Source organism: Drosophila suzukii, chromosome X (genome assembly GCF_043229965.1).
Source record: "Drosophila suzukii chromosome X, CBGP_Dsuzu_IsoJpt1.0, whole genome shotgun sequence".
Taxonomy (NCBI): Eukaryota; Metazoa; Arthropoda; class Insecta; order Diptera; family Drosophilidae; genus Drosophila; species Drosophila suzukii.
In genome coordinates this window covers 11,500,659-11,511,179 of record NC_092084.1, presented here as the reverse complement: position 1 = coordinate 11,511,179, position 10,521 = coordinate 11,500,659, and the positions used below count along the sequence as shown (strand labels likewise).

General features: G+C 48.8%; 3 protein-coding genes across 3 annotated transcripts; 2 read left to right on the top strand and 1 right to left on the bottom strand.

Moving 5' to 3' along the window:
• The first annotated feature begins 952 nt into the window (after window positions 1-952).
• On the top strand, window positions 953-3,814 carry mRNA-cap (mRNA capping enzyme). Its single transcript, XM_017070095.4, has 6 exons — window positions 953-1,351; window positions 1,423-2,385; window positions 2,452-2,590; window positions 2,652-2,925; window positions 2,999-3,195; window positions 3,504-3,814. Exons 1-6 carry the CDS (start codon window positions 1,136-1,138, stop codon window positions 3,680-3,682), a joined length of 1,968 nt encoding a protein of 655 aa, XP_016925584.1. The 5' UTR covers window positions 953-1,135; the 3' UTR covers window positions 3,683-3,814.
• A 368-nt stretch (window positions 3,815-4,182) lies between these two features.
• Dus2 (Dihydrouridine synthase 2) lies at window positions 4,183-5,994 on the bottom strand. Its single transcript, XM_017070096.4, has 3 exons — window positions 5,734-5,994; window positions 4,708-5,670; window positions 4,183-4,644 (listed from the first exon to the last, which is right to left on the bottom strand). Exons 1-3 carry the CDS (start codon window positions 5,942-5,944, stop codon window positions 4,394-4,396), a joined length of 1,425 nt encoding a protein of 474 aa, XP_016925585.2. The 5' UTR covers window positions 5,945-5,994; the 3' UTR covers window positions 4,183-4,393.
• Window positions 5,995-6,597: 603 nt separating this feature from the next.
• Fbxl4 (F box and leucine-rich-repeat gene 4) lies at window positions 6,598-9,941 on the top strand. Its single transcript, XM_017070054.4, has 10 exons — window positions 6,598-7,479; window positions 7,543-7,636; window positions 7,723-7,927; window positions 7,989-8,630; window positions 8,689-8,798; window positions 8,854-9,018; window positions 9,078-9,243; window positions 9,302-9,493; window positions 9,567-9,630; window positions 9,693-9,941. The coding sequence occupies exons 1-10, from the start codon at window positions 7,183-7,185 to the stop codon at window positions 9,768-9,770; spliced, it is 2,013 nt and encodes a 670-aa protein (XP_016925543.2). The 5' UTR covers window positions 6,598-7,182; the 3' UTR covers window positions 9,771-9,941.
• The last annotated feature ends 580 nt before the right edge of the window (window positions 9,942-10,521 follow it).

Here is a 10,521-nt window from a genome sequence, read left to right as displayed (position 1 = left end):
AATAATTCTTCAGCCGAATGTGCATACACATGTGTGTTTGGTGCGCCCCAAGTTCATATCGTATTGATGCGTATACACACCGACAGAAATATGCAGCAATTAAATTGTTTATTTTTATGCAAAAGTTTCGCAGCTATTCTGCAGCTCGTGTGCATTTTTTAAAATCGATTGTCGATACAAGGTACAACCAATCAATATAAAATAAATACCTCTATTTTTATATAAAATTCATCCACAAAAGATGGAAGCTATTTTATAATTTTATTTTTAATAGATAAAAGTAACGACTATTTTTGAATCTTTAATAAAGAAACTCTGGCAACGCTGGCGGACACTTTGTTTGATTACACAAAATAAAGACTATTTTTGAATGTTTACAAATAAACTCTGGCAACGCTGGCAGTGAACGATATATTGGGGATTCTGCATTTTACTTAGATTTCCTTTTCGCTTTATTTTTTAATATGAATTGAAATTACTTAGATTTATAATTTTTGTATACACATTAATACTTTACAACACAAATGAACTGATCAAAATGTATTAAAATTGGGGTATTCAGTTATGTTGCAAACGATTCATTGATAAAGTGGTCTGCTGAAGAATTCGCGGTTTTACGAACTTTGCGATGAAACCAAGTAAGAATATTTCAGAATATTTCTTATTTGTTTCAGACAACTCCTTCATATTTATCTTTTCCTTAAACACATTAGGCCTTGTTTTGCACGTCAATATAATGCAACAATTTTTATCCTGCTTGTGATTCTATGTAACATTTCAACTGATTTGTAAAGTTTTCTAAAAGATTTGAAAATAAACGCTTTTTGGGGACTACCCCATACGAGCCACATAAACAAATGCGCGGCGCTGCGTACATCGATAATGGTGGAGGGCCATCGATACTCCACATCGTGCCCCATTCGGCAGCCATCGATATCGACATCGGTATCGTTTGACAGCTGGACAGTTCGATAGGCACGGGCATCATCTCCGAATCCAGGCAGAAATCCCCCCACCGCGACGCCCCTGAAGCAGATCACCGGGATCGGAACGCAACTCGCGCCCGTCGTCGTCGTCGTCAGCATCCAGCAGAGGCAGCAGCAGCAGCAGGAGCAGGACCAGGAGCGCAGCCACCATGGCCCAATCTCATCGGGATCGGGACAGGGACAGGGAGCGCGGCTCCGGGCCACTGCCCAACCGCTGGCTGTATTGTCCGCGCAAGAGCGACTCCATCATCGCCGAGCGATTCCTGGCCTTCAAGACGCCGCTCAGCCAGAGCTTCCAGGACAAGATGCCCATCGAGTGCACCTTTCGCCCCGAGATGCTCTTCGACTACTGCAAGACGCTCAAGGTATGTATCTGGAATGTCATTTGCGATGACATGTGTAGTTGCCAACCTGCATCTCTACCCATCCCCTCCAGCTGAAACTGGGCCTCTGGGTGGACCTGACCAACACGAAACGCTTCTACGATCGATCCACGGTGGAGGAGCGCGGCGCCCAGTACATCAAGCTGCAGTGCCGCGGCCACGGCGAGACGCCCTCGCCGGAGCAGACGCACAGCTTCATCGAGATCGTGGACAACTTCATCAACGAACGCCCCTTCGACGTCATCGCCGTTCACTGCACGCATGGCTTCAACCGCACCGGCTTCCTAATCGTCTCCTATATGGTGGAGCGACTCGATTGCTCCGTGGAGGCAGCGCTAGCTGTCTTTGCCAGTGCCCGACCGCCGGGCATCTACAAGCAGGACTACATCAATGAACTGTACAAGCGCTACGAGGACGAGGAGGATGCCCCGGCGGCCCCGGAGCAGCCCAACTGGTGTCTAGACTATGACGACAGCAATGGCGATGGCTCGGCCACGGACAGCCGGAAGCGGCACTTTGACGACAACAGCTCCACGTCCACGTCGCAGCAGGGCGGCGGAGAGCAGGAGGACGAGACCGAGGAGCTGGAGGGCGAGGAGGCGGAGGGCGATGGAGACGCCTCCACGTCCGATGGACAGCCGAGGAAGAAGCGTCGCCGCGAGATGGTCATCAAGAATGCCACCTTCATGGCCGGAGTGCCGGGTGTGCGGCAAGTGAGCGACCAGCCGCGGCTGGGTGATTTGCAGCGAAAGGTGCAGGACTGGTGCCAGTGGAACAAGAACGGCTTCCCGGGCTCGCAGCCCGTGTCCATGGACAGAAACAACATCAAACGGCTTAGCGAGATACCCTACCGAGTCTCGTGGAAGGCGGACGGCACACGCTACATGATGCTCATTGATGGCCGGGATGAGGTCTACTTCTTTGATCGCAACCACTCCTGTTTCCAGGTGGAGAACGTGGCATTTGTGGACGGCAAGAACCTGAACGACCACCTCGACGGCACGCTCCTCGATGGGGTAAGCTGTGATAGTCGATTGTTGGAGTTTATCTAATCACTTGTCTTATTTTCCATCGGCTTGCAGGAGATGGTGATAGACAAGATCGGCGAGACCGTAACGCCGCGCTACCTCGTCTACGATATTGTGCGTCTTTCGCATCGCGATGTGCGGGACGAGCCGTTCTATCCCAACCGACTGGACTACATCAAGAAGGAGGTTATAGGTGAGTGGGTTGCCCGTCCTCGGCTTATCGTTCGCCACTTTACGTTTGGTTGCCACTGCAGGTCCCCGCATCTTGGGCATGAAGCATGGCATCATCAACCAGCGGCTGCAGGCGTTCAGTGTGCGCGGCAAGGATTTCTGGGACATTTGGATGTCCGCCCGTCTGCTGGGCGAGAAGTTCTCCCGGACGCTGGCCCACGAGCCGGATGGCCTTATCTTCCAGCCATCCCAGCAGCCGTATACAGCCGGCGTGTGCTCGGACGTCTTCAAGTGGAAGCCGCACGAGCTCAACTCGGTGGACTTTCGGCTCAAGATCATAACGGAGCGCGGCGAGGGGTGAGTACTGAGAGGAGAGCTGTCTTTAATGGGCCAAACTAATCCCTGGATTGCCCTCCCTTCCTTCACACAGCCTGCTCACGAAGAAGGTGGGCTTTCTCTATGTGGGTGGTCACGATGCCCCCTTCGGACGCATGCAAAAGCTGACAAAGGAGATCAGAGACTTGGACAACAGGATCGTCGAGTGCACCATGAATCAGTATGGCAACTGGGAGTTTATGCGCGAGCGAACAGACAAGAAGCATCCCAACAGCTTCAACACAGCCCGCTGTAAGTATACTTAAAAACACTCTCAAGAATACTTTGGTCTTGATTTCAAGAACTTTTTTTCCGAATAAGTGAAAGGACGAGCATTTGATCTTGGTCAAGAAAAATTCATTTCGAGACTGATCTTATATCCATTTCAAAATCACTTTATCTCGAAAAATACTAGAGTAATTTCATCTTGATTTCAAGAACGTTTCTTCTTAAATAAGTGAGTAATTCTCAAATTGAAAACAATTGATCTTGGCTGCTTTCCCTTCCTTATTATTCTGATTTTGAGATATATTTAATTGTAATGGCATTTAAAATTTCAGCTGTTGTGGAGAGCATAAAGCAGCCCATAACTAAGGATTATCTACTAAACTACGTCGCGAACTACGGGTTTCGTGATGACCATGCCATGATGCCGCCGCCGCAAAATGCCCATCCCCATCCCCATGGCCATGGACAACACCACCATGGCGCACCGCAGGGACAGCGCCGGCCCCACTAAGCGTATGCAGCTAGCAGCACCTCACGCCTCATCTCTCATCTCACCATTGAACCCGACACTAGGAAATTAAACAGCCCCTAATAAATATATTTCAAAACGAGAATTACACTCAACTCTGAGTTGGCCGAAAAACTGTTTGAGTTATATGATTGTTGGATTAGTTGGACTTCAAAGACCTTTGCTAAGAGTAGTATTAAGAGAGTATTCCATTTAGTTAAATTAGTTAACTATCCAGAATTTACTTCAGAATGAAACAATATAGTTTCTATTGATCTAACAGTGTGATTTATATGTTTCGGACTAAAAATATCTGAAGAATTCACGGTTATTTGGTATCATTGTGAGATTAAACTATACTTTTTGAAGAGTACGCGGATTTAAATATCATAAAGATATATGTATTTAAAATCCCTCGTAAAGTGATGAATGCCTCAAAAAACATTGCAACTTAGCTAACATTTAGATACATATTTAAACCCATAGTATATACACATACTGTATTGCTTTTGTAAGTAGTTCATATAGTCATAACTTTATTTCCTTTTTTTAATATTTAAAAAATATACAATGTGTGAACCCAACGGATGTAGTCAAAGTAACACTAGAATTCAAGCAATATCAACACTTAAGGCAATGCAATAATCAAGCAGAATCAAATAATCATTCATAGCCGAGTGGGTATCATTTACATGGATGAGCGCTAGATGCTCCTTAGTTGAGTAGGCTGCCATTGTCGCGCAGGACCTCCGCCTCCAGCTGGCCGAGATGGAGCAGGGCCACCAGGGCGGCTCCCTGCTCCGCTTGCTTCTTGTTCTTCTCCCAGAAGGAGCTACTAAAGCGCTGCCCATCGTAGGTGCAAATGGAGCGGAACAGTTTGTCGCACTGCTGCGTCTCGTAGGCTGGCGGGGATTTGCCAACCCTTGCAGCATGAACGTAGAGCTGTGTCTTCGGCAGATGGTTATCTGTGTGGAGGGAAAGCAAAAGTTAAGGAATCGAGGGAATCATAGCTTTCGCAGAAGGTTTACCACTTGGATAGGTGGAGCGCAGGAAGGGCATGTTCCGGCAAATGACGCCGGCGTACTCGTCCGTAATCAAGGTAGACGCCTCCTCCAGCTTCTGTCGCTTGGCCTGCGCCTCCGGCGGCTCAACCTCCGCCCGTCCCGAGTTGCCCAGCGTCCTCAGTTCCCGCTGCTTCCGCCGACAGTAGTCGCCCAGATGCCAGATCTCGCAGATCTGCTGTAGCGTCTGGCACTGCAGGAAGCGTTTGCCACGCGGCGTCTCCTGCAGCTCCCGCAGGATGCTCTGCACATTATACTTGGCGTTGTGCGGCGCATTGTCGTAGTCGACGCACAGGCGCAGGTACTTCTCAATCAGCTCATCCATGGGCAGCGGTCCCTCCGGCCGGAAGATGCTCACATTGATCTGGGCTGCCCGGGCCACCATCACGCTGGCAGCACCGCATTCCAACTGGAACTTTCGCAGATCCTCGTAGGTCTGCATGCTCTTTGATCCGCCATTCGCGATAATCGGTATATCCACGGCCTGGGCCACGGCCCGCAGGACATCGGGATGGGAGGCATCCTGTGGTCGCTCATCCCGCGTCCTGCCATGTATAGCAATGGCTGCAACGCCCGTGGAGGCCAGTTTCTGAACCAGATCGATGGTGCCCTCCAAGTCCGGCAGGATGCGGATTTTGCAGGTGACCGGAATGTCCAGGCCGGAGCATAGGGTTCGCAGTATGAGGGCCGCCTTGTCGGGTTCGGAGAGCAGGGCGGCGCCCATGCCGCCTTTGATGGAGAACTCCTTGGGGCAGCCCATGTTGATGTCCAGCCCGGAGATGTCGCGCTGCACCAGCTGGCCCACGGCCAAGGCTCGTTCGGCATCGCTGGTGCCTATTTGGAGAACCAAACGTGAGGTTTCCTGGGCGCAGGTGCGGAAAATGATCGTTCCGTCCGAGGGATCCACAAAGTCCACCGTGCCCAAAGCAGCTGGAGGGATGGAGCAGGATTAGACTGGGTTTTGGCTACTCCCTGGAATGGCGATCCACTTACGGTTGTGCCTGCGAATGCTCTTGATCAGCTTGAGGTCCACTAGCTCCTCCGTGTAAACGATGTCCGCACCCATTTCCAAGGCCAGCAGACGCATGGGCAGCGTACCCACGCGCACCATGGGCGCCAGGATGAGCTTGTTGCGATAGTCCAGCCGCGGGCGCGTCTTCATGCTGGAGCACTTTCTGAAAACCTGGAGCGGCAGTCGAAGCATGGATTGGATATCGGCTGGATTCAGCTGTTGCACACCGTTGAGTTGGGGGGCCTGTGCACGGTGCAGCAGGGCCGCCTCTGCACGACCGTCCATCATGCAACGCACGATTTTTAAGCATTTCGTTGGAGTTTGTTAAATTTAAATGTATTCTTATTTAAGGAATTTCTTATCACTACGAGTTTTAGTTTAAAAATCTCAAATTAAAGGAACTATTTTTGTAATATCTTCAATTATACATTTTTCACAAATTATATATACATATGAGTAAGAAATTAAAGTGAATTTAAAAAGGGTGCTTGCTCCCTCCCTGTTTAAAAATATTTAACGCATATCAATAAAATCTGTACAAAAAAAATGTTAAGATGCTCCGCTTAAAAATGATAAGAAATAATAATGTCATCGCTCTTACTTGCAGCAACATTTAAACAGAAACAAATCATAACAATTTCAGACATTACATCTTTCAATGGAACAAATTATAAGTTTATGTAAACATCAATGAAACCATTGAATACGAAGTTTTGATTTTTAAAATATTATTATAATTCATTGTTTGGCCACAACGTCGTAGCCCTGGCAGCGTTATCGAAGCGCTAGTGAATTTGGCCACAGGGCGTCGCGGGGTTATCGATAGCGATATATGTTTGACCACAGGGCTATCGATAGCGATAGCTTGGACGCAGGTTTTTAACAAAAACAAACTCTTTTATTTTGTGTTTTAAAAGTGCTGTAAGCCCAGTTGCATTAGGCTGAGTAAGCGGCAATCCAAGCGGAAATCACCAGCCAGCGTAAGAACCCCAGTGCAGCAGAGGTCAGAGGTCGGCGGACAGCGAAAAGCGAACAAAAGCGAGGCGCGGAGAAAGCTGGAACCCAAAGAGGAGTCCGCAAACTGGCCATTAATTGGATTAGCGTCCGCGCGGAACGAAGAAAACCCCGGTACCACTAGCCATTAAGGTCTGGCCCAGCAACGTGACCACAACCAGGAGGTCGAGGTCCTCACACAAGGCGATACCAGGCGCAGGACCACCACATCCGGCAGCAGAGAGGCGGGAATCTTCGGGGAGCGTTATCTGCGGCTTCTGTGGCACCTGCGGCCACCCCAGCGACTCTGGTTCGGTTATGCCCATCGCCCGCCCTGGTACGCCGGTGGGGAAGTGGGACTTGGGCGCTGCCTGCAGGCGATCGACACGCTGAGGCTCACCTACGGCCAACGTCCACGGCAGCTGGCGCTGGCAGCCATGTCCCTGATGGCCAATGGCGGCGAACCTGGCGAGTCCAGCGACACGGACAGCCCAGCCGAGGCGGAGCCAGAGGCCGAGGCGGATGACCCCGTCGAGTTCAGGATCAAGTCGAAGGAGCCGGCGCAGTCCGAGCAGTCCGATCAGGGCTACTATGTGGAGCAATATGTCCTCGGAGTCCTCGATTACAGTTCGCAGTATGGCATCGACTACAGCATCTCGTATACGGCGGCCAACCTGATTGGCAGGCCAGCCAAGTATCCCGAGTACGGTGACTATCCGGAGACCTTTCCCATGGTGAGTCCACCTGGCCCATGCAGAACCAACTGTTCAGGGATCCTCTTCAATTCTCGCCCGCAGCGCACCTACGGCGACTGGTGGCAGCGCGCTCCGTCGGCCACGCGGGAGATACAGCCCCAGAATCTGTCCAAGCTGCCGACGCAGGACTATGTTGGTAAGGTTACCAATCACACTATTCTTAAGAGAACTTCGATAACCGAGCCTTGACTAACCGAATGCATCGTATTTCATCCCCACCAGTTGTGTACTTCGAGGAGTTTGTGGTGCCAACTGGAGTGGCCATCTTTGAGACCTTCAATCCGGGCGCCGTCGTTCGCATCTGGTCCTACGGCCTGACCAAGAAGTGGACCTGTTTGTGGGATGCCGCGGATGGCGATCTGGAACGGCCAGTATTTGACTCGCGTTGCTTTCGTCCGCCGCTAAAGAAGACCACGATGGTGACGAAGTGAGTCAGCCAGCTTGTTAAATAAAAATGCCTTACTTATGAACCCCCATCCATTTGGCAGGACCCTGCGCGTCGACTTCAATCACAGCAACCTGAACTACTACACGGCCATCGATGCCATCATGCTGTGCGGTCGCACCGTAGACCAACCGCGCAACCTTCTGGCCAAGAGGCGTTCGCAGCACCTGCAAAGGCAGCTACTCGTCCACTTGTCCCCGCCACCGGAGACTCCCAATCCCCATATCGATCCTCCAAACCCCGATGGCAGTGGCGGACCCATTAGTTGCAAGCTGCGCACACTAAAGTTCCAGCCCAAGTGCGATCAAGATGGGGCCACCAAGCTGCAGGAGTTTATCACCAACGATCTGAGCCAGTTCCTCAAGGAGAATAGCCTGGAGGATGGCGGTGTCGGCGTGGAGGCGCCTCCACCAGTCTCCCTCACGGATTTGCCGTTCGAAATCCTTCTGCGCATACTCAGCTACCTGGACCTCAAGTCCCTGTTCCGCGTGGGTCAGGTGTCGCGCACCTTCTACGACATCTCCACGCATCCGTTGCTCTACGCTGAGATCAGCCTGAAGCCCTACTGGCACCTGGCCAACTCCGAGCTGCTCTGCACGCTGGCCCGTCGTGCCACCATGCTGCGCAAGCTGGATCTGTCCTGGTGCGGCGTATTCAACACGGTCTCGCCCACCGAGTTCAAAAAGTGGGTGTCGGGGAAATGGGATTTGTGATATAAACCTAAACCAATAAACCCATTGCAGATTCCTGACCCAACGCGGCGATAATCTTACCCACCTGCGGCTGCACTCCTGCAGATTTCTCAATGGCAGCTGCATTGAGAACGTGGGCATAGTCTGTGATAACCTAATAGGTGCGTTATGCTCACTACTCTTGTTGAAAAATGTCTGAGTAATATCATTTTTCAGAGTTGAGCCTGCGCAACTGCCCCACTGATCCGCCGCTGCTAAACTTCTCCTGTCTGGCCAACCTTAAGAATCTGGAGCGACTCGATCTCTGCCAAACGGCCTTTGAAACGGAACTGCTCCTCAGCATGCTCGAGGGCAACCGCAAGCTGAAGCACCTGAATCTTGGTAAGAATACAAATGGAATTGATTTGAGGAACTTTTTAACTAAGTACATTTTCGTCTAGCATTCTGTGGTGTCTCGGTGAGCATGGACAATGTGGCCGACCATCTGGCCACGTACAACACGCAGCTCGTTACACTGGATCTGTGGAAGGCTCATTTTCTGTCGGCCAGGGGACTGCAGTCGCTGGCCAGCCTGCATCAGTTGGAGGAGGTCGACCTGGGCTGGTGGTAGGTCGTGCCTGTTTAAAAATTATGATGTGCCCTAACCAATTAAGTCTTATTCCAGCCTGAGGGAGGCATCGCTGGGGGATGGCCTGCTCCAGCTGCTGTCCAACTGCCCCAAGCTGAAGAAGCTCTTTCTGTCGGCAGTGCGGGGAATCACCGAGCGCGATCTCATTCATATTTCCCAGCTGGGCGCGAATCTGGAGCAACTGGACCTCATGGGCATTCCAAACATCACGCATGAACGTATTTATGAGTGGGTTTCATTGTTTTATATTGTATTTTTAAAGATTTATATAATGATTTGTCAACACTTGATTTCATTTCAGCATTCTGGTTCGCTGTCCCAAGCTTGAATTGCTCGACGTGAATTTCTGCGATAATTTGATGGATGTGGGTGTACCCAAACTATCCCACTTTCCATTTATACCTAATTCTTGCCTTCCTTTTTTCAGTACGCATTGCTGGCGAAATGGTCGCGTCGTTTTAACGTGGACATCAAGATGAGTCATCGGCGTGAATTGATTGAATAGAAGAATAAGGACCTTGTGGAAATACTATGGTACCATGATAAGAGTACCTTTTGATCCTATGTGTGGCACTCTCTCTCCGTTTATAGTAAAATGTTATCTATATGCTGTTATAAATATGAAACATTTTATATTAAACTTGGCGATTTTTTCATCACATAGCTAAATGCTGAATTAAGAGTGTTTTTTAGTATAAATAGTTGTTGGATAATTGTAATGGGAATGGAAAGGTTTCAAAGCTTAAATATAAATATAAGAATTGAGCGAGATCATGAAGAATTGCAGACCATCAAAAAGGTTTAAACTGGGGTATATAATAAACCATTTCCCATTTTTCTTAAATGTTCCATTTTAATTTTTTTATAGATGGAAATGCGAACAATTGTTTTTGTGATTTTTGGACTATAGGACCTTGTTCTAAGCTTTTCTATACATTTGTTTATTTAAATTAGTGGAATTTTCTAAAACTTAAAACGTTTTCTATGATTTATATATTTTTTTAAAGTATTTTTAAAATGTGCTGTTACTCAATAACAAGGTAAAATTGGATAATGAGTTAATACAAAGTAAAAAATCATGTGAAAAGTAACCGTTGATTTAACCGCCTTGTATTTTAGGATTCCAAAAATATATTAAACGGAATTGATAATTTTTGAATATCCTGTTCCAAATTAAATCAAACCATCTTTAAAATAAAAAAATTTCTAACAAAATAGTTTAAAATTTTGTTAGAAACTTTATGAAAATGTCTTGA

Excerpts from the sequence above, each read along its gene's own strand:
- Fbxl4 (XM_017070054.4), top strand. The coding sequence starts at position 7,183 with ATGTCCCTGATGGCCAATGGCGGCGAACCTGGCGAGTCCAGCGACACG. Across the intron at positions 7,637-7,722 it reads GCCGACGCAGGACTATGTTG|TTGTGTACTTCGAGGAGTTT; the intron begins GTAAGGTTACCA and ends CATCCCCACCAG. Across the intron at positions 9,019-9,077 it reads GCTGAAGCACCTGAATCTTG|CATTCTGTGGTGTCTCGGTG; the intron begins GTAAGAATACAA and ends ATTTTCGTCTAG.
- mRNA-cap (XM_017070095.4), top strand. The coding sequence starts at position 1,136 with ATGGCCCAATCTCATCGGGATCGGGACAGGGACAGGGAGCGCGGCTCC. Across the intron at positions 2,926-2,998 it reads ATAACGGAGCGCGGCGAGGG|CCTGCTCACGAAGAAGGTGG; the intron begins GTGAGTACTGAG and ends TCCTTCACACAG. Across the intron at positions 3,196-3,503 it reads CAGCTTCAACACAGCCCGCT|CTGTTGTGGAGAGCATAAAG; the intron begins GTAAGTATACTT and ends TTAAAATTTCAG.
- Dus2 (XM_017070096.4), bottom strand. The coding sequence starts at position 5,944 with ATGCTTCGACTGCCGCTCCAGGTTTTCAGAAAGTGCTCCAGCATGAAG. Across the intron at positions 5,671-5,733 it reads GAGCATTCGCAGGCACAACC|CTGCTTTGGGCACGGTGGAC; the intron begins GTAAGTGGATCG and ends CCATCCCTCCAG. Across the intron at positions 4,645-4,707 it reads GCGCTCCACCTATCCAAGTG|ATAACCATCTGCCGAAGACA; the intron begins GTAAACCTTCTG and ends CCCTCCACACAG.